Source organism: Momordica charantia, assembly GCF_013281855.1.
Source record: "Momordica charantia cultivar OHB3-1 chromosome 5 unlocalized genomic scaffold, Mcharantia_2.0 BLBB01000005.1, whole genome shotgun sequence".
Lineage (NCBI taxonomy): Eukaryota > Viridiplantae > Streptophyta > Magnoliopsida > Cucurbitales > Cucurbitaceae > Momordica > Momordica charantia.
The window spans coordinates 22,799,370-22,821,729 of NW_028275163.1; the positions used below are offsets into that span (position 1 = coordinate 22,799,370).

The 22,360-nt window shown below is 32.6% G+C and overlaps 3 protein-coding genes across 3 annotated transcripts; 1 reads left to right on the forward strand and 2 right to left on the reverse strand.

Moving 5' to 3' along the window:
* Positions 1-2,855: 2,855 nt before the first annotated feature.
* On the forward strand, positions 2,856-6,025 carry PTL (Duplicated homeodomain-like superfamily protein). Its single transcript, XM_022288923.2, is given in 4 exon segments — positions 2,856-3,465; positions 4,261-4,786; positions 5,167-5,646; positions 5,648-6,025. Coding segments are annotated over 4 exon segments (1,491 nt in total). The 5' UTR covers positions 2,856-3,091; the 3' UTR covers positions 5,759-6,025.
* A 3,515-nt stretch (positions 6,026-9,540) lies between these two features.
* Positions 9,541-12,258, reverse strand: LOC111014312 (fructose-bisphosphate aldolase 1, cytoplasmic). Its single transcript, XM_022288992.2, has 3 exons — positions 12,088-12,258; positions 10,692-10,919; positions 9,541-10,568 (listed from the first exon to the last, which is right to left on the reverse strand). The coding sequence occupies exons 1-3, from the start codon at positions 12,113-12,115 to the stop codon at positions 9,748-9,750; spliced, it is 1,077 nt and encodes a 358-aa protein (XP_022144684.1). The 5' UTR covers positions 12,116-12,258; the 3' UTR covers positions 9,541-9,747.
* Positions 12,259-17,670: 5,412 nt separating this feature from the next.
* LOC111014260 (DUF868 family protein, putative (DUF868)) lies at positions 17,671-19,663 on the reverse strand. Its single transcript, XM_088123680.1, has 2 exons — positions 18,467-19,663; positions 17,671-17,917 (listed from the first exon to the last, which is right to left on the reverse strand). The coding sequence occupies exons 1-2, from the start codon at positions 19,356-19,358 to the stop codon at positions 17,910-17,912; spliced, it is 900 nt and encodes a 299-aa protein (XP_087979806.1). The 5' UTR covers positions 19,359-19,663; the 3' UTR covers positions 17,671-17,909.
* Positions 19,664-22,360: the final 2,697 nt, after the last annotated feature.

Here is a 22,360-nt window from a genome sequence, read left to right on the forward strand (position 1 = left end):
CAATTAAAAAAACGTATTTAATAAAAATCTCATGTGGTATCAAAAAAAATAATAAAAATAAAAATAAAAATCTCACGTGGTATCAAAAAAACGTGAAAAATTAAATGATAAGAATATCTTAAATCCCTTTTAGAAACTAAAGTCGCTATCAAACAGATAATAAGTCATGTCAACTTGAGCATAATTCAATTGAATAAGGTATCTTCAAATATCATGAGTTCGAATAAGAGAATGAAAAAAAAAAAAAAAGGCAAGAGTTGATTTTGAAATAGAAAGAAAAAAAATATTTTTTTAAAAATAAAATAAAATAAAGGCACTAAAAAGGCAAATTTATGACCACTTTTGATGAGAGGTGGGTTGGTTGACTATTCCAATTGACCAGGTTTGACTGGGTTTGTGATTGGTGGAAGAGAAAGTGGGTGAAGCGACGTCGTGTTGGGTGATGACGTGGCGAGTGAGAGAGCGCGTAATTTTTTAGCTCGAGGGAATGCGACAGGTCAAAAGTCAGAATCCTAAGCACTGTACACGTCAGCAACAGGAAGCCCACACCCACACCCCACCTCGTCTTTACTCGACTTGTCGTTTGGTGTCGTGCTCTCTGCCAAATACCAGTATTACCCCTCCAAAACTTTTTTTTCTTTTTTTTAACACACAACTTCTATTTTTCCTTATTCCTCCCAAATTTCTCTCTTCTCTCTGCGTCCAAACACCCCTTAACCTCTAAAATAAATTTACTCTATCATAGCTCAATAACTAAAATATTAATAACCTACTCTATAGGTCACCTGATCTTAATGTTAAATTCTCATAAAAGAATTTAACAAAAAAAAATTAAAAATTTTAAGAAGTCATCGTTGAAGGAAGTTTGAATTGTATAGCTCGTATCTAACCTATGCATAGGTAAATATTTACCCATAATGCAAGATGAACAAAAGATGCACGTCTCCCACCAAATTTTTGCTAAATGATTTTTGAAAAATGAGTCGTAAAGAAAATTGAAATTGACCCGAACACAACGTTTTTAATAGGAGAATTGTAATGGAGGACAAATAATTAATTTGATTTGAGCCTAATCATTCGTCATTCTCTTTATCATTACTCACATGCTTCCTAGTAAAGCATGTGAGTAACCGAAAAGAAAGTTGCACCTTGTCTAGTAATTATCAATTATTTTAAGCATTTTCTTAATCATGATTTCATGGTCTCAGGATCCCTCTCATTCGAACGTGGTATTGGTTCATTTATATACTCCTTCTCTCTACTCGGACGTCACACATCGATACGAGTACTGTTAATATGTGATAGATTGATAGACGTGTTTATTAGTAATAAATCTATCTCATATTTTGAGTCAAATTGTTATAGGTCTAACTACCTCTTTTTTAGTACATATATATCAATTTTAATTTTTTAAAAAACCAAAAATACAACATGTCATTTAGTTTGTGTTAAATAGAAAAAAAAAAGATAGTATAATTTTTTTTATGATTTATGTATCATGTTTTTTTTTTACTAATTTATAGTATGAAATTGAATTATATTTTATTTATAAAATTAATGACGTGATATGTCCACCATAAAAATTATAAGAGATGATTGGCATAATTGACCGCCTCCTATCCTATAATTGAACTCCTCGTTTAAAAAATATCATTTACATTATTTGGTTGTTTTAATATTTTCTCGTACTATTTTCAGAAAAAATAAAATTAAAAACAAAAACATCACTGTACTCATAATTAAGGTTTTTTTTTTTCCTTCTTTTAAATATGGCATTATATGTGTAGGATGGGATAATTTGAGCTTTTAAACTATCAGAAAAGCTACTTAATACTTTAAACTGTTGGATTCATATTTAATTTGGCTAATTAAGACTACTTTAGTCTTGACCATTTAACATACATTAATTGGACAAATTCAGTAGCCTTAAAATCTAGAATGCAAGGTGGTGTGATCTCAAAACAAACTTAGTAGATAAATTGTACGAAAATATAATTTATCCTAAGAAAATATATCACAAAAATATAATAATCCAATCCTTAATTATATATCTCTATCCATTCCTTTATTTGTAATTAGTCCAAATAATTGTCAAACCATGACACATCATCCAAAAAAAATTATTTTCTAGAATTGATGTCGTGTGACTTAGTTAGTGGATCCTATAATTCGAGTCTCTGTTGCTCGGATTGAACAACACTATGACCAGTGTAGGACGGTTGAGCAACACTACGACTTGTGTAGGACTCAAACTTGAGACTTCAAAATAGGTGATACCTTAAGGTCCCAAGCACATGGTGGTATTCATGGTGAAATTTCAACATCTTTAACTCTAAACAAAATGCACCAAGTGTTTAAAAATCTTTTGTTCAAATCTATATCCAATCAATAAACTCTCAAATATAATCAAACTCGCTCATCCGATCCTCTGGGCACACAAGGACTGCATGAACCAAATTGAAGTAATCAATAGCTTTTTTGAGTTTACAAGTGGAATTAAGCACCACATTTTCTTTTCTTTTGGAGTTGGACGACGACCCTTTGCCCAGAACTATGTCTAAGTCAGAACTAAAAGAAAGTATGCAAATTAGGCGTGGGTCTGGGGAGAGTACGATCGAAGAGCCCACGAATTTATCCAACAAACCAAACCCCAAGCTCGACCAGCCCGCAAACCAAGCACAATCAATTGGCATGCTCAACCCAAACCCGCAAGTTCAAAGACCAAAATAGACACTCGAAACTCAAAACACATAGCCATAAATACATAACAAACCCTAAAAATGAAAAGGAAGAGAGAGAAAAAAGAGAGTAATAGTATAATAGTAGAAGTAGTAGTAGTGTTTTAGAGGGCAGAGAGAGAAGAGAACATACAGAGTTGTTTGACATAAGACATGGGACCATCATCCTGACTCCACTGCGTAAATTCTAGCTTTTTCGTGGACGACACGATCCGACCCTGCCGCTACTCTCTTCTTTTTCCTCTCTCTCTCTCTTCCTTTTTTTTTTAATCCTATTTTCTCCCCCTCTCGATCCCATTTTTTTCTTTTTTCTTTTTTTCTTTTTAATTTCTCTTTTTAATTCCCTCTCCCATATGGACATGGAGGATCAATATGGGCTCTCCGATCTCCGCCACCTCATGACCGCCCCCCCAGCTCGCTCCCATTTCCCCGGCCACCATGACCTCTCCGCCGCCGCCGCAGCCTACCGGAATCTTCACCCCAACTCCAACCCCTACGACCTCATCATGATGATGCCACGTGACCCTCTCCCCGACTTCCGCTCTGATCATTCCGCCTCCGCCACCGCCGCCGGGTTCGAAGGGGAAACCGGGTGCCTCGCCGGAGACAGCGGCACCGGGAGATGGCCGCGCCAGGAAACTCTTACGCTTTTGGAGATCAGATCTCGCCTTGATTCTAAGTTCAAAGAGGCCAATCAAAAAGGCCCCCTTTGGGATGAAGTTTCTAGGTAATTAATTAACTTAATTTAAATTCAATTTTCTTTTTTTTTTTTTTAGAATTGTTGATTAAAACTCCATAACTTGAAATTTTTACACTACTTCTGGGATTGTGAGCTTGTGTTGTGTGTGTTCTTTATCCTAATTTTATGGGGTTTTCTTTTTTTTTTTTTTTGATTTTTTGGTTTGGGTTTTTTCTTTGGTTTGAATTTTGAAAATGACCACACAGTCTACATGAATTCAGCTGTGGTTTGTTTGCTTTCTTAATGTTTGTCTTAGAATCCACTTTCCAGAACGAAGAGAGAGAGTGTGATAGAGAGAGAAGAATTGGGACTGTCTTTAATTTTTTGAGTCCAAAAAATTTCAAATTTTGTACTCTCTCTTTTTTTTTTTATTATTATTATTTCAAATTTTTTCTTGTGTCTGCAAGTTTTCTTGCTGTATTGTTATAAGAACACAACCAACCCTCTTAATGCCCAAGAACTCTGGTATTTTTTAAAGTAACACCCCCCAGAAAGAAGGAAAAAAAAAACACCCAAATGCCCAAACTCTCAAAATTAATCCAAATTTTCATCTTGTTGGTTAATTTAATGCACAATTTTAAGCAACAAAGATGAATTTGTAGCAATTTTAAGCACAATTCTCTCATTTTTGCTTGTTATTTTCAGTTTCTTTTCTTCAATTGCATTTCTAAATCTAGGGTTTTCCATAAAAATTGTTTCTTTTTTTCTGAACTATTCTGAATTTTTCTCTCTCTCTCTCTATGTCCATACAAATGAATAAAACTTGCTATATTTTCGTTTTAGGATCATGGCTGAGGAACACAATTATCAAAGAAGTGGGAAAAAATGCAGAGAAAAATTCGAGAACTTGTATAAATATTACAAAAAGACCAAGGAAGGGAAAGCTGGAAGACAAGACGGTAAGAACTACAGATTCTTCCGGCAGCTGGAAGCTCTCTATGGCGAAACCAGCAATGCCACTTCACTTCCAGACTCCCATTTCCTCGGAGACAACAACCTCAGATTCCAGCAAAATGGGACGACCAACAACCCGATCGCCACCGCTCCGATGAGCCACGAGGCTCCTCACAGCCTCAGCCTCTCGAACACGTCGGAGTTCGAAACCTCGGCCTCGTCCGATGAACTTGGCTCCATCGGCGTAATGGACAACGATTCTGTGGAGAAGCGGAGGAAGCGACGAGGCAGGAAATGTTGGAAGGCGAAGATCAAGCAATTCATCGACTCGCAAATGAGGAAGCTGATTGACAAGCAAGAGGCTTGGTTGGAGAAGCTCATGAAAACTCTTGAACAAAAGGAGAAAGAGAGAATGGTATTCCTCTCGTCCCTTCTTTTGGGTTTTGAATTTGAATTTTCGTTTATAAGAACAAACTCGTTGGTATATCTAACTGTTATAAGAGTGACATTTTATTCACATCATATCAGTTATTCAAATTTTCATTTATAAGAACAAACTCGTTGATCGTTACGAGACTGATATTTTATTCACATCATGTCAGTTATTCTAAAACAACGAAAATGCACATTTTCATTTATAAGAACAAACACTGTCGTATATATATCTAACCATAATTACAAGAGTAATATTCATATCATGTCAGCTATTCTGAATGACGAAAATGCACCTTTTGAGTATCGTAAAATCGTAATAATTTCAGTTATTTATTCGAGTTTACATGATTTGTATTTTAGATTCGGGAGGAGGAATGGAGGAGACAAGAAGTATCTCGAATCGATCGCGAGAGGAGCTTTTGGGCAAAGGAGAGAGCATGGATAGAAGCTAGAGATGCAGCATTAATGGAGGCATTACAAAAGCTAACAGGACGAGAAATAGGAGAGTACGACAACAACTCCTCGCCCGACCACCGATTAATGGCAGTCGAGCACCGTCAAAATAACAGCGAGAACCAAAACGAAGACGGGAGCGAAATACTAAACAACAGCACAGCTAGAGAATTACAAGACAACAATTACCAGAGAAAAATAATAGATCAAGGCAACAAGAAACGAAAGGAGACTTCAAGATCAGCCACCACCACCACAACCTACAACCTTTACTTCCAAAATGACTCCTCCCTCTACGGCGGCGGAGGCGGCAGCGGTGCCTACGGCAGTGAAATGAAAGAGCAAAGTCCGAATAGTTCCAACGCGGGCGGTGGCGGCAGCGGCCGGTGTGGTGCAAGATAGCTGCTTTCGTTTCTTGATGGGGGAGGGAGATCAATCTCAGTCTGGCTTGTGGGAAAATTTTGGGCTCAAACTCAACAATGGAGGTGATCAAACTTAATTAAGCTAATTAATGAGGACCTTTCTGCAAAACTTGGAAGATTTGGCTAACTAAGAGAGAGGGAGATTATTCACTTTGTCTAGGGTTAGCTTAGTAAGTTGGTTGGTTTTTGAGGGGTCATTTAGCTAATTATTTAATATATATATATATATATATATATTTAATTAATGGGATTTCTTCATCCAAATTAATGTGTTTAATTGGTGAAGAGGGCCGAGAATTATTAATATTATTGCAAATTAAATCAAATATTGTTGTATTTTTCTCGTTTAGATCCCCTAATCACATGTTCCATAGTTCTTGATTTGTGGATCATATATTTACATTTCTATTTGTTTACTAATTTGTTTCAATCATGTAGTTATATTAATTTTCATATCATTATTTACTTTTATAGACTATGATTCGCTTTCATTTTCTCTAAAAGTTTTTTTTTTATTTTTTTGGCATCAATTTCATTAAATAAATATTTGATTAATATTTATCGGCTTTGCTCTAAACACCCTTAATGATGGGTTACAAAAGGTTAATTTTCAAAGTTATATACTTTCACTGCAATGTGTTGAAAAGACATATAATCCACTCGTGACAATTGAAAATTAACTGTTTAGTAAAAAATTATATTTCAATAGAAAATAAATCGATTTAACGATGACTCAACCGACAATGTCTAACTAATTCAAATTTAACTTGGGAATTTCTTTTTTCAAAATTTAATTTTCCTTTCCTTGTTTATACCTTTTTCTAAGAAAATTAAAAATTTAACTATTTTAGTTGGATTTTTTATTAATTCTTTTCGGCTGCAAATAATTATCTAAAAGGTCATTTATAATTATATGTCTGCATGGTCAATTTTTGCTGCTATTTGCATGTGCTTTTTAAATTTATTACAAATTTTCTATCTTTGAGAGGACAAATAATGTAACTGTTCCCTACAAGTGGCTTTTTTCATTATTACATACCCTAAGAAAATAAAACTAAATTATATCGAGTTTATAATTAATTAAAGTTAATGCAAGAGCTTTACCTATACAAGTAATTAAACCTGACATTAATTCAATTTTTGTAGATTAAATTTATCATTTTTGGTTAACAAACTTGAACTTTTTAACTTCCGGTTCATATATATATATATTAATTAGTATTTTCTTTTGTAATGATTGAATCAATTTTGTGACGTTCTAATATTCTCTAAAGTTTATCCTGAGACATTTGACTCGTGGGTTGAATTTGTATGGTCTAGAGTTGCGAACTTCTAAGCCTACGTCTTTCTCAAATGCGAATAATTTACTTAAACAACTTCTATTACGGCTGTACGTAAACATATTTCAACCTTAGATGTGACACAAATCCAATCTTACTACACCCCGTGAGTCAAACATCCTTTAGTTGAGAAGGATCGGAAGATGCAAACGGTGATGTAAACGTTTACAAACGACCGTGAATCATTTGTTCAGGATGTTTGATTTTTTTTTTTTTTGAGGGTGTCATAAAATAGAAATAAATACATGGGTGAGCTCAACCCTCCTTTTGGCTTGTACAATCCTCAGCTTCCCTTAAATGAAAAAATGTCCTTTGAAAGTGGCAGAGATAGACAAAGAGTTGTCTCTTTGAAAAAAATAGTTCCAATGAATCTTACTTCCAATAGAGCTACCAACAGTTTTTTCCAACAAATTTCAGAACATATCATAGTGTTAAAAATACTAAATTAAATAAATTAATCAACAATAATAGCTAAACATATTTTCACAATTAATCACCCAACTCAATATAAATACCAAAACAAGGCATCTGACCAAAGTTGAACAACGTTAATTATACGGGTGTTTGAAACTTCCCAACTCATCGCAATCAAAAAACACATTTTCATGATCACCCAATAATCAAAACGAAATATCTCTCAACATAAATACGAACAGAAAACATCTTATAAAGACTAAAATAAAACAGCATTATATGGATGTTCGAGATTTCAACTAAACACGATCAAAAAACACATTTCCACGATCACTCAATAATCAAAACAAAAACTTTTTCAATATAGAAACCAAAACGAAAGTTCTAACACACAACCCAATACAATAATAAAACAGCACTATATAGGTGTTCGAGATTTCAACTAAACACGATCCAAAAACGCATTTCCACAATCACCGAATAACCAAAACGAAAAATTTTTCGATACGAAGACCGAAACGAAACATCTAACCCACGACCCAAGACAAATCAAATCAAAGTGAAAGAAAAACGAGAGAGGGAGAGAGAGAAGTATGCATATATATAGAATTATATATATGGATTGGATGGGATGGGATTGCATCATGTTTGAATGGGGATAACGTAAGAAAGCAACACAGGCTTTTTAAAGGGTGAGTAAATAGTAACTAATAGTGAGAGATATTGTGGATTTTGGGGAGGATGTGACTGAAAACTGAAAACTGAGGGTTTGGTCTCCTCTTTCCTCAAATTGGGTATCTGCCATTGTCGTCTGCTTCGAGAGTTTCTGGCCATTAATGGACCATTCATCAAACTTCCACTCACTTCTATTCCTAATTCTCTCTGTTTAATTGCTTCTTCTAAATCTTTCAAACTGGAAACCCTTCTCTCTCTGTGTTGCCTGCTTTTTCAGAGGTGTGCAGTGCTCAGTGAGATTCTTGAATCCATGTTTGATAATGCAAAACCATGGGCTTCCCTGTTTCAACTGTTGTTTGGCCTTTTGGACTTCTTTCTTGGCTTCGGCTTTATCTTTTTTAATTCTAACTTTACTTTGTGATCTCTAGTTTTGTTCTAGTTTTTCTTACTCTGCAATGAGTCTGGTGGTTCAATTATACTTGGGAAAATCTTCTAAGTTCAAAATCCGTTTTCGTTTCCTTGACAATGAAATAAATACTTATTTTATAAATTTTTGTTAGGTTTCTTATTTAGAATAGTCTATGATAATAGACTACAAAATTGAAGGAGTAAGAAATTAATTGTCATTCGGATTTTTCTTTTTTTATTGAGTTTTTGGAGATTTATTTAATGGTTATTCTAGTGTATTGATTTTGTAGGCATGATTTTGAGCATTGATTTGTTAGGGGGTGATGAAATCTAATTTAATAAAATTGAAAGTTTAGAATAAAAGTTGACTGGCAGGAGTTTGATTGTTTTCTACTATATGTGATTGCTTTACTACTTTAGTGTTCATACTGGTCCTTATGTTTTGAGATTGTAATATTTAGATCTCTTTTTATAACGATTTCTTTTTTTTTTTTAATTTATGTTTGTTTCCTCACAATTTTATTACTATATTTTTCATCCTTCTTTAAAAAAAAAGTTTAATTTAATTCTTAGCTAAATTTCAGAAAGAAAAAAAACATGGTTTTTTAACAAAAATATATAGAGATACAACTGTTTCGAGAATCAAATTAGAGGGCTAAAAAAGATATTTTAATCTCAACAGAATCCAGCTTGTTAAAATAGTAGTCACTTTTTTTTTCTATTTGTAAGAATTTTGGAATAGAACAATTTCAGCCATCTATTTGGGCTTGTGTCATGGGATCGGCCCAATATAGAATTCTAAAATCATGGAAATTTTGAGGTCAATTAGTGATTTATTATAGGAAAGTCATAGCCATTTCTGTGGTCAATTAATGTTTTGTTATAGGAAAGTCATTCAAATTTTACTAATTATCAGTAAGGTTAAACAATAATCTAATATTAGTTGATCAACCATTTATAAGCAATTAGTCAAATTGGTTTACTAATATGAGTTCTTTTCTTCTCTTCTTGGAAAAATAAAATGAAAAAACAAAGCTAAATTTCAATGTAAAGACAAGATAAATCCTTGCTTTTTCTTGTTTTCTTTTACAACTGAAATGGAAAAAACCAGCAGCTCACTCAACAATCCCAACAAAATCCAAAGCTGAACAGCAACACTTCTCAAAATGTTCCAACCTTATGCTTAAAACAAGCTACTACTTCAAAACATAAAGCACACAAGAACCATTTTAGTACTTGTAATTCTTTTCATGAAGGCTCACTGCTGCACCCTCGGCAAGCTCGGCGTCGCCCTTGTATGTTCCAAGTGTCGCCTCCGAGTTCACCTTGCACCTTGTAAGGAAGGCAGCCCGGGCCTTCTCAATGTTCTCCTCCCTTCCTGCCCATGCCTTGAGAGTACTCTGCTGAAGGGCGCGTCCGAATGAGAAAGACAATGACCATGGCTTCTTACTCTTCAGCTTGTTCATGGCATTGAGGTTGAGGGTTGCCTCCTCCTCGCTCTGCCCACCTGACAAGAAGACAATGGCGGGAACTGCAGCAGGGACGGTGCGTTGTAGAGCTCGAACGGTGTACTCAGCGATCACTTCTGGAGCAACCTTGGCAGCATCAGATCCAGGGGTAACCATGTTGGGCTTCAACAAAGTTCCTTCGAGAAGGACATGGTGATCGTTGAGGGCCTTGTAGCATGCAGCAAGAACCCGCTCCGTCACCTCGGCGCACTTGTCAATGCTGTGAGGACCATCAACCAGAATCTCAGGTTCAACAATGGGAACAAGACCGTTCTCCTGACAGATAACTGCATATCGAGCCAGTCCATATGCATTTTCATTGATAGCCAGTTGCGAGGGCTCGTTCGGACCGATCTTAAGCACAGCACGCCATTTGGCAAACCGAGCACCTGCTTCATAATACTTTTGGCAGCGTTGAGCAAGGCCATCAAGACCCTGGGTGGTTGTCTCACCATTGGTACCAGCAAGTTCTACAGTGCCCTTGTCAACCTTGATGCCAGGCAACACACCGCCTTCCTTTAAAACATCGACAAACGGCTTACCTGCAAAAACAATCAGATAGAGTAAACACTTCGTGAATCGGAAAATCTAAAAGTTACATTGTTCAACCTTGCTATCGACACAGCTAAAATTAGACTTCCTATTTTACTATTTTGACAGTTTACCTGCAGCAGTACTCTGGTAGAGAGTCTCTTCAAACAGGATGACTCCACTGAGGTATTGAAGAGCACCGGGTGTGAGGAAGAGGAGTTCACGAAGAGCACGCCTGTTAGTTTCAACATTCTCGACATTGATACTTGCTAGACGTTTGCCAATGGTACCAGTTGACTCATCAGCAGCAAGGATACCCTTTCCAGGAGTACCAATGTAGGCAGCATTGGCAATGAGCTCATCTGCACAGAACACAAACAGCAGAGATAAATCATAAATACTAAAAGAACGGTCTGAAGTTCTCACAGGAAGAATGATGATTCATCGGAATCGATTAAAAGATCATTCAACATTTCAGAGCCAAGATATTTTTATGTACACATATAGTAAACGCATTATAGGGAAAAAAAAATGGAATATTTATGTTCTATATATTCAAAACCCATGACTATGAACTACATTTATTAGTTCCCACATGTTCAGATTTTCTTCTTCATATCAGATTCCTTGTGGTCAAAGGTAACGAAAGAAAATTATTATTTCAGATTCCTTCTTCACGAAATGAAAGCTTTACTCTTCTGAAAGAAATCGGTGGAAATTTTAGATAGAAAGAAACCAGAAAATCTCCAAGAAGAAAGGCAAAGAGTAGAAGAAGATATCGAAGACAGCTAAATTCTTGGCCTCTACCTCTAGTAGGTCCACTCCATCCCAAAAAGGAAAAAAAAAAAGTCGTCTTCACAACACAGGACAAGAAATCCCCTTTACACAAAAGATTTATTCCCATTAATTTTGTCCCCACAACCAGAAAGTTTCCATATAAAGAACAGGGAGAACCAAAAAATCCCAATTTAGTGACAAATTCAATAGGAAGTGATTCTAGGCCCCAGGCTAAAACAAATCGAAGAAAGACTCAGGTTAATGAAGTATGAGCAGTAATTGGGCAATTCAGGAATCTAAACCAGCGATTTCCAACATCCAAGGACAATGAAATGATATCGAAACAGCAAATAAACACGAAGTAAAAAAAAATCATATAATCACTCAAGGAGGCTGTAACTTAAAATGTAAACAAACTAAACCTAATTTACGAGTTATTATAGGTCACTAGTTCGGATCAAAACAAAGGACGATCAGGTCCAATCCCCGGAAAATTAAACAAGTAAGAACTCTAGATCTCAGCAGTAACAAACATAGTAGTCATGAAACAGAGTACCACACCCGATTACTGGAAACAAAAGAACATAGAATCGAACAAATAACCCAGATCCGAGAAACTAAAGCAACAAACAAACCGAGAAAACAGAAAGACAAACAAGAGATCAAGGAAAATCCAAAAGTTCCAGTCCGATTGCAACAGGGGAAATCGGGGAAGCAGAAATTGGAAGAAATTGAGCAAGTGGGGGAGATTACCGTGGTACTTGCTCTTGAAGGCGGACATTTTTGGATGGAAATGAAGATCGAAGAAGCAGAATGAAGGCGATAAACGAGAGGGAAATGGAAGCAGAGGACAGTGAATGGGAGAGATTATGGCCGCTCTGCTCTGCGTTTATACTAAGCGGATTCTAGAACCGAGAGATCGTCGCCACTTGTTTTGGCGTTTTCTTTTTCCGCAAGAAAAATGACGGATTTTTCACGGAGATCACTCCTATTTTTACTATTTTGCCCCTCCTACCATCCCAAGAATATTCCAGAACATCAAATATTATAATCCACTGTAATTTTTTCCTCTCCATTTTAATATTAACTTTTCATTTTTGTATAGTTCAACCCAAAAAAAATTACGATATATCAACCTGAACAATCTTATTGATATCTATCTCCAATTATAAAGTTGTGAGTTCAAATCTTCTCAACCACCTAAAAAAAATCATGATATACATATATGTACACACTTGCTTTTTGTCACTTTCATATTTAGTCTTTTTACCATATAAATAAGTACTTAAATTGATATATTTTATAATCTTAATCGAATATGGATATTTGACTATATATATAGAAACAAGAAAAAGTAAATATTAAATATAGATACAGTAACCTTTTTATATCGATTGTGAAAATACCTCAAATAATCATAATGAAATTTTTAATGTTGATTGTTATATTCGGTAAGGTATAGAAATTATATTGTTATAAAAGAAAGTATTGGAACTAAAATAGAGAAATTGAACTAAAATTACATAGATATATGATATACTTAAAATGGGTGTGCTAGCATAATAAAATATTATTATGATCAATTTAATATTGACGAATTTAAAGAGTTGTTGGATATATCTTATTTTAATAAAATAACATACCATATAAAATATTATAAATAGTTTAACTCAAGGCTAATAACAATCTAGTTAAGCTAGTAAGCATAGCTCAACACATATATTTTGAAAAGGTTACGAGTTTGGAACAAAAATTAAATATCCGAATTCCTACTTAGATATTGCTGAATAATATTTCATTTGCTTTTGAAGGTTAAAATGGGAAGATAGAAAAATAGGTAGGTCAAAAGTTTGAAAAAAAAAAAGAAAAAAAGAAGAAAACAGAGAAGAGAGAAAACTGTGGGGGCAGATGGCGAGTCGGGGGCCACAGTTGGTTTGAGAGATACGGGGGGTTTGGCTTGTTTTGATCTTTTGGTTTGCTTTTGGAAACTCACTTTTTTTAAAGGAAAAAACTTCATTTCTCTCTCTTTATTTTATCACTCTTCATCCTTCAAAATTTCAAAGAGTTTCCGAGAGATGTGATGATTATGGTTCGTTTGTAGGAAAGAATAGCGAAGTACATCATCATGTGTATTGAGATGTGATATATGTTCGGTTGGCATGATTAAATATCCAATATATTAATTAAATTTCTCAATCCATCACCTTAAACTTTTGTGTTGGTTGGTAGTTTATTGATCTGACTACGAAGTCCTATGTTTGAACCTCTGCAATGTCATGTATAATCTAATAGAATTGGTCTAACTATACGAGCTGGTAAAGTTGCTAGATTAATTTATTATAGAAATCCCAGCCATATGACAAATGTCATTGCATAATTTTTGTGGTTGAACTAATTAGTCTAACTTATTATATACTTCGACATACCCTTATCTACATAATTACCAATATATGCAAATCCATCTCGAGGAAAGTATTTAGATTCACTCATCCTATATTGATGCTTCCCTATATCATGACACACACACGTCTTATGTAGTCCAAAAGCTCGAGTGCTTTACAATCCATCAGACTTAAAAGCACAAATCATCAATAAAAAAATTCACATCGTGCAGTCAAATTAATCTCAAGTCATAGGAGTTTGAAGGAAATGAGATTTTGTAAAATGTAAATAGACGAAAAGATTTGAAAATAGCTTAAGAAAAAAACGCTATATAGACCGCTAAAGTGAAGAAAATTTTTATGGCAATTGAGCTACAATGTTAGGTAGGGGCATTAATTTGAAAAATATAGCTACATATGATCATCATAGGGTTGGTATAGGAGTTTTGAAGTCAATGGTTAGATATAGGATATAAGACTAATAGCAAGCAATAATTTAAATACATTCTCAAATATTAATTTTAGTTCTCTATTATTTTTTTCCCTTTAGTTTCCAAATTTATACAAAAGTCAAGGCTAAATTAATATAATATTAATACTCAATACAAATTATTGGATCAAATTTAATGAGTGAAAAGAGTTCAACTTGTTAACATAGGTATATATTCTCAATAAAAAAATTTAAAAAAAAAGATCAGAGGTTCAAATCTTGTGCTCCTTGTTGAACTCAAAAAATAACAATAATAAGAAGAAGAAATGATGGTATGCTATTCGAAAAACATAATTTTATATGAGCTCAAAGTTTCTTAACGTTAAATATCTCATTCATCCTACTTAATTATAAAAGAAAAATTCGCGCGTCAGGTCATTGGTACCGGTCTTTATAATCAAATGGTAGTTCAAATCCTCCTACCCGCTGATTGTACTAAAAAAAATAATAATAAAGTCGTGCTAATTAATTTTTTTTATTTATTAGCCAAACTCTTCTTTTATTTATTCTTTTAATTCTTTCTTTTTTTAGAAAAGAATATATCCATCTTCCAACTCTAACCCTCTAACCCTGACATTATGTTTGCACTTGACTATAAATAGGAATTAACGCATAGAAAGTGACATTTTTTTTAATGTGACTATTAATTTAATATATTGAGCATAAGGTATAATTTAACTTCATTATATATACCATTTTTTTTTTATATTATATCCTCTTTACACCTCAGATTAATTAAATTAATTGGTGACTTTGAGCATGTTGGGACGATCCTACCACTATGTCAACATTATGCCCTTTTTCTGTCATTAAATATATGCCTTATACTATTTCAATAATTAAGAATCTTTTTTATGTCATGCTTCAACTTGGGTTTTTGCACCATATTCTATTTTGAGATATTTAATTAATATATTCTCTTTTTCTATAAAGTAAATAAGTGGTTGAGGGAACTATATGCTTTGTTATCAGTGGACATTTCAAGTCTTGGCAAAAACCTTTTTTCTAATATAATTTTATAATTTAAAGATTATTGGTGGATGGAATTAAATGAAAATATAACTTTATGTAAAGTAGTCAGCCTTGATTTTGGCTTGAAACTTATATGACGATTTTATTAATTTTGATATTGTTTGTTTTAATACAATATTTTGCCTAACCATTATCGATCTATCATGTAAAATAAATTTATAATATACGAACTATCAAATTTTTTTTATTTAAATACAACATGTGAGCTTTAGGAGATTCGAACAAACAACTTTATGGTTGGATATAGGTGTCTTAACTTGTTGAGTTATTCTCAGAGTTAGCATGAACTGTCAATCTGCCTTCGTTTTTGTAATTTGTATTATATTGTCAAATTAGTCTTTCTTAGGTTCACAAATGGTTGAGAAATATATCTTTTATATTATATTCCAAATATGAACCCATAGTCATACCTAGAAAGTAATTAATTAATTAACAAAAAAATTGCTACAAAATAACTAAAGATTATATTGAAATCTTAAAAGAGGAGGACATAATTCAAAAGTGGTTATGAAGTAATGAAAATTAAATAAAAACAATAATTAACATGCCATATAGTTTAAAGTTAATAATATTTACTTTTGAATTAAAGTTGGTCATATATGTAAACATTTTTCTGTATAAGGAATTTTTATTGTGCTTTTACCTTATTCTAAAGAAAACTTTATGCTAACATTAATTATATAAAATCTCTGTCTGTCAAATCCATATTTAAAGATGTTTATTTTGCTTATTGTAAACAAAGATTAAAAGGTACTAAAAAAAAGTGGAATGCTTTTTTCTATGTTAAATATATACATTTAAATTGTAAGAAAACAATAGAATTCTTTTAATTTCATGTCGGTGAATTTAATACAAAGTTTTAAATGTTGATATCGATGGAAATGTCGCGATGTCAATTTTATAGAAATATCGATAGAAATATCGATAAAATGTCGATATCGACGGATATTTCTGTAAAAGTTAGAAAAAATTTTAAAAAATCATAAAAATATTTAAATTGACAAATAAACATTTTAATATTTCTAAATTAGTTAAAAATAATTAATATTAATATTATGTATATATTAGTGACATTTTGTTGCTATTTTTCTTATTTTGTCAATTTTCTTGTAATGTGATGAAAATGTCGATTTGTCGATGTCATGAAAACATGAATTGTGTCGATAGATATTTAAAACCATGATTTAATATCACCTTTTTATTTTTTTTTAATAAAAATTTGATATGACTTTTGAAATTTTAAATGATGAAAAGTATTTCCTAATAGATTTAAATAACTTTTCTACAATAAGGTTTGGTTACATGGTCAAGGTGATTTAGAAAATATGTGATGTGCTTTTTCTAAAAGTACTTGTGGAAAAAAAATTTACTTAAAAATATTGTCCTAAAAATTTTTAAACTCTTTCAAAGAAATAAATTATTGGAGAAACCATCATAATGTAGCGGGTAGTTTTACACCGTTGAATATATGTGAGAGAAACCATAATATTCTTTCAAATTTGTATTTAGTAGTTATCGGGAACACGACCTCTTGGTTAGAGACTAATATCAATTATCGTTGAGTTAAACTCATATTAGCTTCTTTAAAACAGGTGAGGTGAGAGTGGATCGGAAAATGTGTTATTTAAGCCTTGCCAAAAAAAAGTTTTATTTTACAAGCTTTTTTTGACAGAAGGAGGTGCAATCTGGGATTCATGAAACCTTTGAGAATCAAGAAGTGGGCCAAAAGCCCACATAAGTCCAGATCAAAAAGCCCAATTTGAAAGCCTTCCCAAATCCCATTCAAATTTTGCTCTTTGAAAACAAATTTAAGAAATTTAGTAAAATTATTATTATTTTAAAATAGTGCTCTTTTTTTCCCCATAATTGTACTGTATGAAACGTCCTAATAAAGAAAAAAAAATCGTTTTCAAAAGGTTTTAATAGAGTTTTTAATGCAGCTTTAATGAAAGAAAATATTTAGTTGCGTAATATCAAATAAAATTAAAGATTTCTCTTTTATCTCTTTTAATTATTCCTTTTTTTTTCTTAAACGAATTATCATTAAACTATTATGATATTAGTATCATCTCATATTAAATGTTAATACTTTTATCATCCAACATTCACTTGCCCTTAAATGTTTAATTAGTATTAAAGTATTTATAACCTTAGTGTATTATGTATTAATCCAACTTACTAAATATATCTTTATAAAAATAAAAGATTCCACCTTCATACTTTTACTCATAAAATAGAATATCTTTACAAAATCAAATAACCCTCCCTACACTATAAGGATCGGCGATAAAAAATAAAACTAGCAAGTTGAAATTTTTGTGGGATCGAAGACGAAGACAAAATAAAACGACATCCCCTAATCTTGACCCATTATAAAACGACATCCCTAAATCTTCTCCAAACTCATCTAATTTGATCTCACCAATCTGAATATTTTTGAATTCGTAAAGATATATTTTTTCAATAAAAAAAGTAGAAGATTTGAATCTCAACTCGTACAGCGGTCGAACAAGGAAAAAAAAGCATACTATCTCCCTTAATATTTACAATTTTCATTAGGAATCTCCAAACTTTACCCTACATGAAATCAGCATCTCATGTATAAAGAAAAGCACATTACACATTTCCCTCTTGAGTGGAGAAAAAAAGGTTCCTAAAGAATCCTTCTCGTTTCAAGTAACTACATAGAGAGAAAATTAAATAAATTACTCAAATATAAAAAGATTAAAAAAAATTAAATTACCCATTGGGTTGATTTGGTTTGAGATTATTCTAAATTGTTTCTCTGCTATTTTCAATTTTCAATTGGATCCTCGCAACTTCACCTTAGTTTTTCTTTCTTTAACTTCAATTTATTCCTTGTAATTTTAAAAGTTTCAATTTAGTTCTCATAGTTGGATCAAATTTATCATCATTGTACTAAAAAATTAAAAAAATTTATCCTTATCCTTTATCTCAATACATATTCTATTTACATGAGATGTTTTTTATTGACTAATAACTATATTATGTTTACGATTTAGTAAAAAAAGATTTACGGACCATCTTTGAAATTAAAGATCAAATTTTAAAACCATAAGAATCAAATTGAAAAAAAACCAAAAAACAAGAGACTCAATTAAAATCTTTGGATCAAATTGAAACCCAATGGGTAGTTTAACTAAAAGTAAATAAGAAAAATCAAATCAAATTTAAAAAAAATTAAAAAAGAATCAATCAGGATTCTTACAAGCTCGAATCAATAGAGAGAATCCATCCCTTTGGTGCTTCGTTTTCTCCTCCAGCCATAGCCGGCTGTCCAATCCACTCCTCGTCCGGAACATGAACGCCGCCGCGGCCGCCGTCGCCGCCGTAGATTCCGCCTTGAAAAGCCAGTCATAAACATCCCACATCATATCCACCACCGACCCATCCAAAAAGATCGTTTGGTTCCCGCGAAAATTCCACCTCAATCTCTTCACTTCCAACACTTTCTTCTTATCAATCAACACCAACAGCGTCCGATTCCTCGTCCCCTGTTCTTCTCCGCCGCCGCACTTCACCAGAATCTCGTGCACGCCGCCGCCGTCCGAAAATCTCGCCTTCGTCGAGTAAACCAATTCCTCGCCAGAAAACTCCTCGCTCCGGGAAACCGGACAGAACTCCGGCAACTGGGTCTCCCAATTCGGCTTCAAAACCCCCAATTTCTCCAATTTCTCCCTCTCGTCGCCGATCAGCAACCCGATTTCCGAATCCACCGTCACCGCCACGTAGAACCCACTACTCGGGTCGGGTCCGGGCTCGAATCGGGCCTCCGAGAGATCCCAGTAAACCGAAATCTCCGAATTTTCTGAAAATTTGAATGACTTCACTCCTCTGCTGCACAGAATTCGATCAGAAATCGAATTGATTTTAATGGTGAAGCCTTGACCCATTTGGTCACTGCTCCAACTCAAAAGAATCAAAATCTGATTTTTTTGGTTGGTCGAAATCTTGGGTCTGTAAATTGAAGAAACAGAGTGCGGGAAATTTGGAGAAGGAAGCTTGGAAACGACATAGCCATGGCGGGAAGGGCCAGAGCAATAGGAATCAGAGACCTTAACGGCGTGATCACTGTAACAAGACGCAATGCTTCTCCTCATGAGGAACAACAAGAACAAGAAATGATAAAAATTGAAACTTTTTTTTTTCTTTTTTGTTCTGTTTTTGGAGGAAAGTTTTAGAGAGAGAGAGAATAATTGTGGGTTTGCCTGAAAAACAAGAAAAATGGGGAGAGAGAGTGAAGTTGACAAAAGGGGTTTTTGTTGTGTTTATGGGTTTGGTCCATGTGTGGTTGTCTTCTCCTATATTAATTGTGAGAGTCAGACAGATTATGAAACCTAGAGAGAGAAAATGAAATCCATGTTCTTGTTCTTGTTCTTGGTCTTGTCTTAAGAAAATAAAAATATGATTCTCTGACCTCAAAAATTCCTAATAAACATTTGAAGATGTCCAAGAAAATCCCATCTTTATTTTGTCTGTACTTTTCATTGAAATATTGTGTGGATAAGAGTAGACTTCTGTGTTTTTTTTTTTCTTTTCCTCCTGTCTAAAAAGGTTGCAGCTTTATGTTTATGTTTATCCAACAAAAAGGAAAGAAATTAAAAGTTTGACACAATCTTGTTCTTTGTCCGTGGTAAAATATGAAATTAAAGAAAATCTCACTTTTATAAATATTTATATATCGTTCAGAAATTTGGATTATTAACGTTATCAAATTTTCATCAATCTTCTACAATAGAAGAGATCAACGAAACTGGCAAAATAAAAGCTCTGATGCTTAAGTTATAATTGAAGTTTTATGTGAGGTGTAGAAAAGAATAGCATGCCTCAATTATGAATATTTTTCTTCTATTTATAGATAAAAAAACCTAAGATCAATACGATAGCTTCTCCTAAATCTACGAAAAATCTTAAAGTATCGAGATATCAAGACTATTAGGATATCTTCTCGATTTGAATTCCACTAGAAAATAAATGATTTTTCCTATACCTAACATATATTTTCTAAAAAATTACTATGTTTATATAAAATAAATATATTTTGACTATGAGAAATAAGCACCATGTGTTAAATTTTATTGATAATTTACTATGTTTATATAAAATAAATATATTTTGACTATGAGAAATAAGCACGATGTGTTAAATTTTATTGATAATTTACTATAGAAATTAATTTCAGCAAATGTAGAAAAGAAAATATTCATAGTTTTCTATTTAAACTAAAGATATAAATTTTGTAACGTGAGCTTATACATAGACTACCTTTTTGTGTGGTGTGAAGTTTTTTTCTATCGAAATCTCTATAGTCATTAGCAATGAAATAATTATGATATGAAAATTTGGGGAAAGTAGATAAATTCTTGAATTGGATACTTGATTTGTCTCTCCTTGGATCATTTTCTCCATTGAAGAAATTTTACGCAGTTTAAAATCTTCAAGAGCGGTTATGTTTTCAATTCCTATAAATAGGTTAATCGAGTTCATTCAAATAAAAACACGAAATACTTCAGGTTCTAACCTAATCAATATTTTGAATATCGATGCCAATACAATGTCAATGTCTCAATTCTATGGATTTGATACAATATCCACGTCATATATATTTTTGAAAAAAATATAAAAATAACACATCTGTTACAAATTTTTAAATTAATAAATAAGTCTTTCACACTTTTTTAGTAAATTACAAATTAGGTTAAAATGTTATTTTTGTCCCTATATTTCCGGCCTTTAGTTCATTTTAGCCCATATTTTCAAAATGTTCATTTTAGTTTCTATATTTTTAAAAAATTATCCTTTTAGTCCATCTCTACAAAATTTTAACACAAATTCTACACCAAAGGAAAACTATTTAGTATAAAGTAATTGTTATATTTTAATAAATATACTGTGTATAGTGTCGTGTATAAATTGCAATAGAAAAATAAAATTAAGAACTAAAATAGTCACTTTTTAAAAAGTATAGCAACTTAAATGAATTAAAGTTGAAACCAACATTTTGAAAGCATAGGAATCAAAATAGTATTTTAACCTACAAAGTATTTATATTTATATTTATATTATATCCATATTAATAATATTATGTTTATATTGTTTATATTTTATCAATGGAAATGACAATTCACCTCCCATATTGACGTCAATAAACATATAGAAATTCGACATGTTGACGAAACTTTAATACCCTGAACCTAACCAATAAAATGGTTAGCATGAACCTACTCTCTAATATTAAAATACTTTTATCTCTTCTAAAACGTCATAAATTTGAATAGATCCTCACTCCCTATTTGTAACGTCCTCACTAATAAAATATATTGTCACGTAGTGTCATCATTTTGGTGATAAGCTTTAACACGTAGGAAAAAGATTAATATACAAAACGAAGACTTCCAAAATATTATAAACGAACTTACTAAGGCAACAAAAAATATATATATATCTATTTTGGGTTTAGGAAAACGATTAATAAATTTGTTTATTATATTAGATTAAAAGTTTTAATTAATTTATTTTTATTTTTTTTTTTTGGAAAGTAAGATTTGAATTAGATAAATGTCACAAGCAAGGTGGAGGATTTAGGGGAACAACAACGTGGTGCCACGTGGGGCCATGATGGCGATGAATGGTGGATAGTGATGTCTGGGCCCACTAAATAATAACGGTTTCCTAAAGTTTTATCTACTTGCAACCGTAGACGATTATTATTTTATTATAATCTTGGGAAGTTATTGAGTTACATTTATTATACCAACTGATTTTTTCTTTTTTTTTTGCCGTTTTTAATTTCATAAGAGACATTAAAAGGCCGATTATTCAGTTTTTGTTTGACCCTTCTACTTCTTTCATAAGTATACATTTGCGTATTTAATTACTGTTATTAAAAATGGTTTTCCTATAACTAATCTGCCTTACTTTTCAATCTAAATTAATAGACTTTTTCTTTTTAAGTTTAACAATATGTGAGAGGAAGAATTTAATCCCCTTTTAGTACGACATGTGGGGTAGGAGATCGAACTCACATCATCTTGGTTGAAGATATATGTCAATTACCAATACGTTCGCTTTGGCATTTTTGGTCGAAGTTACGCTATACAAT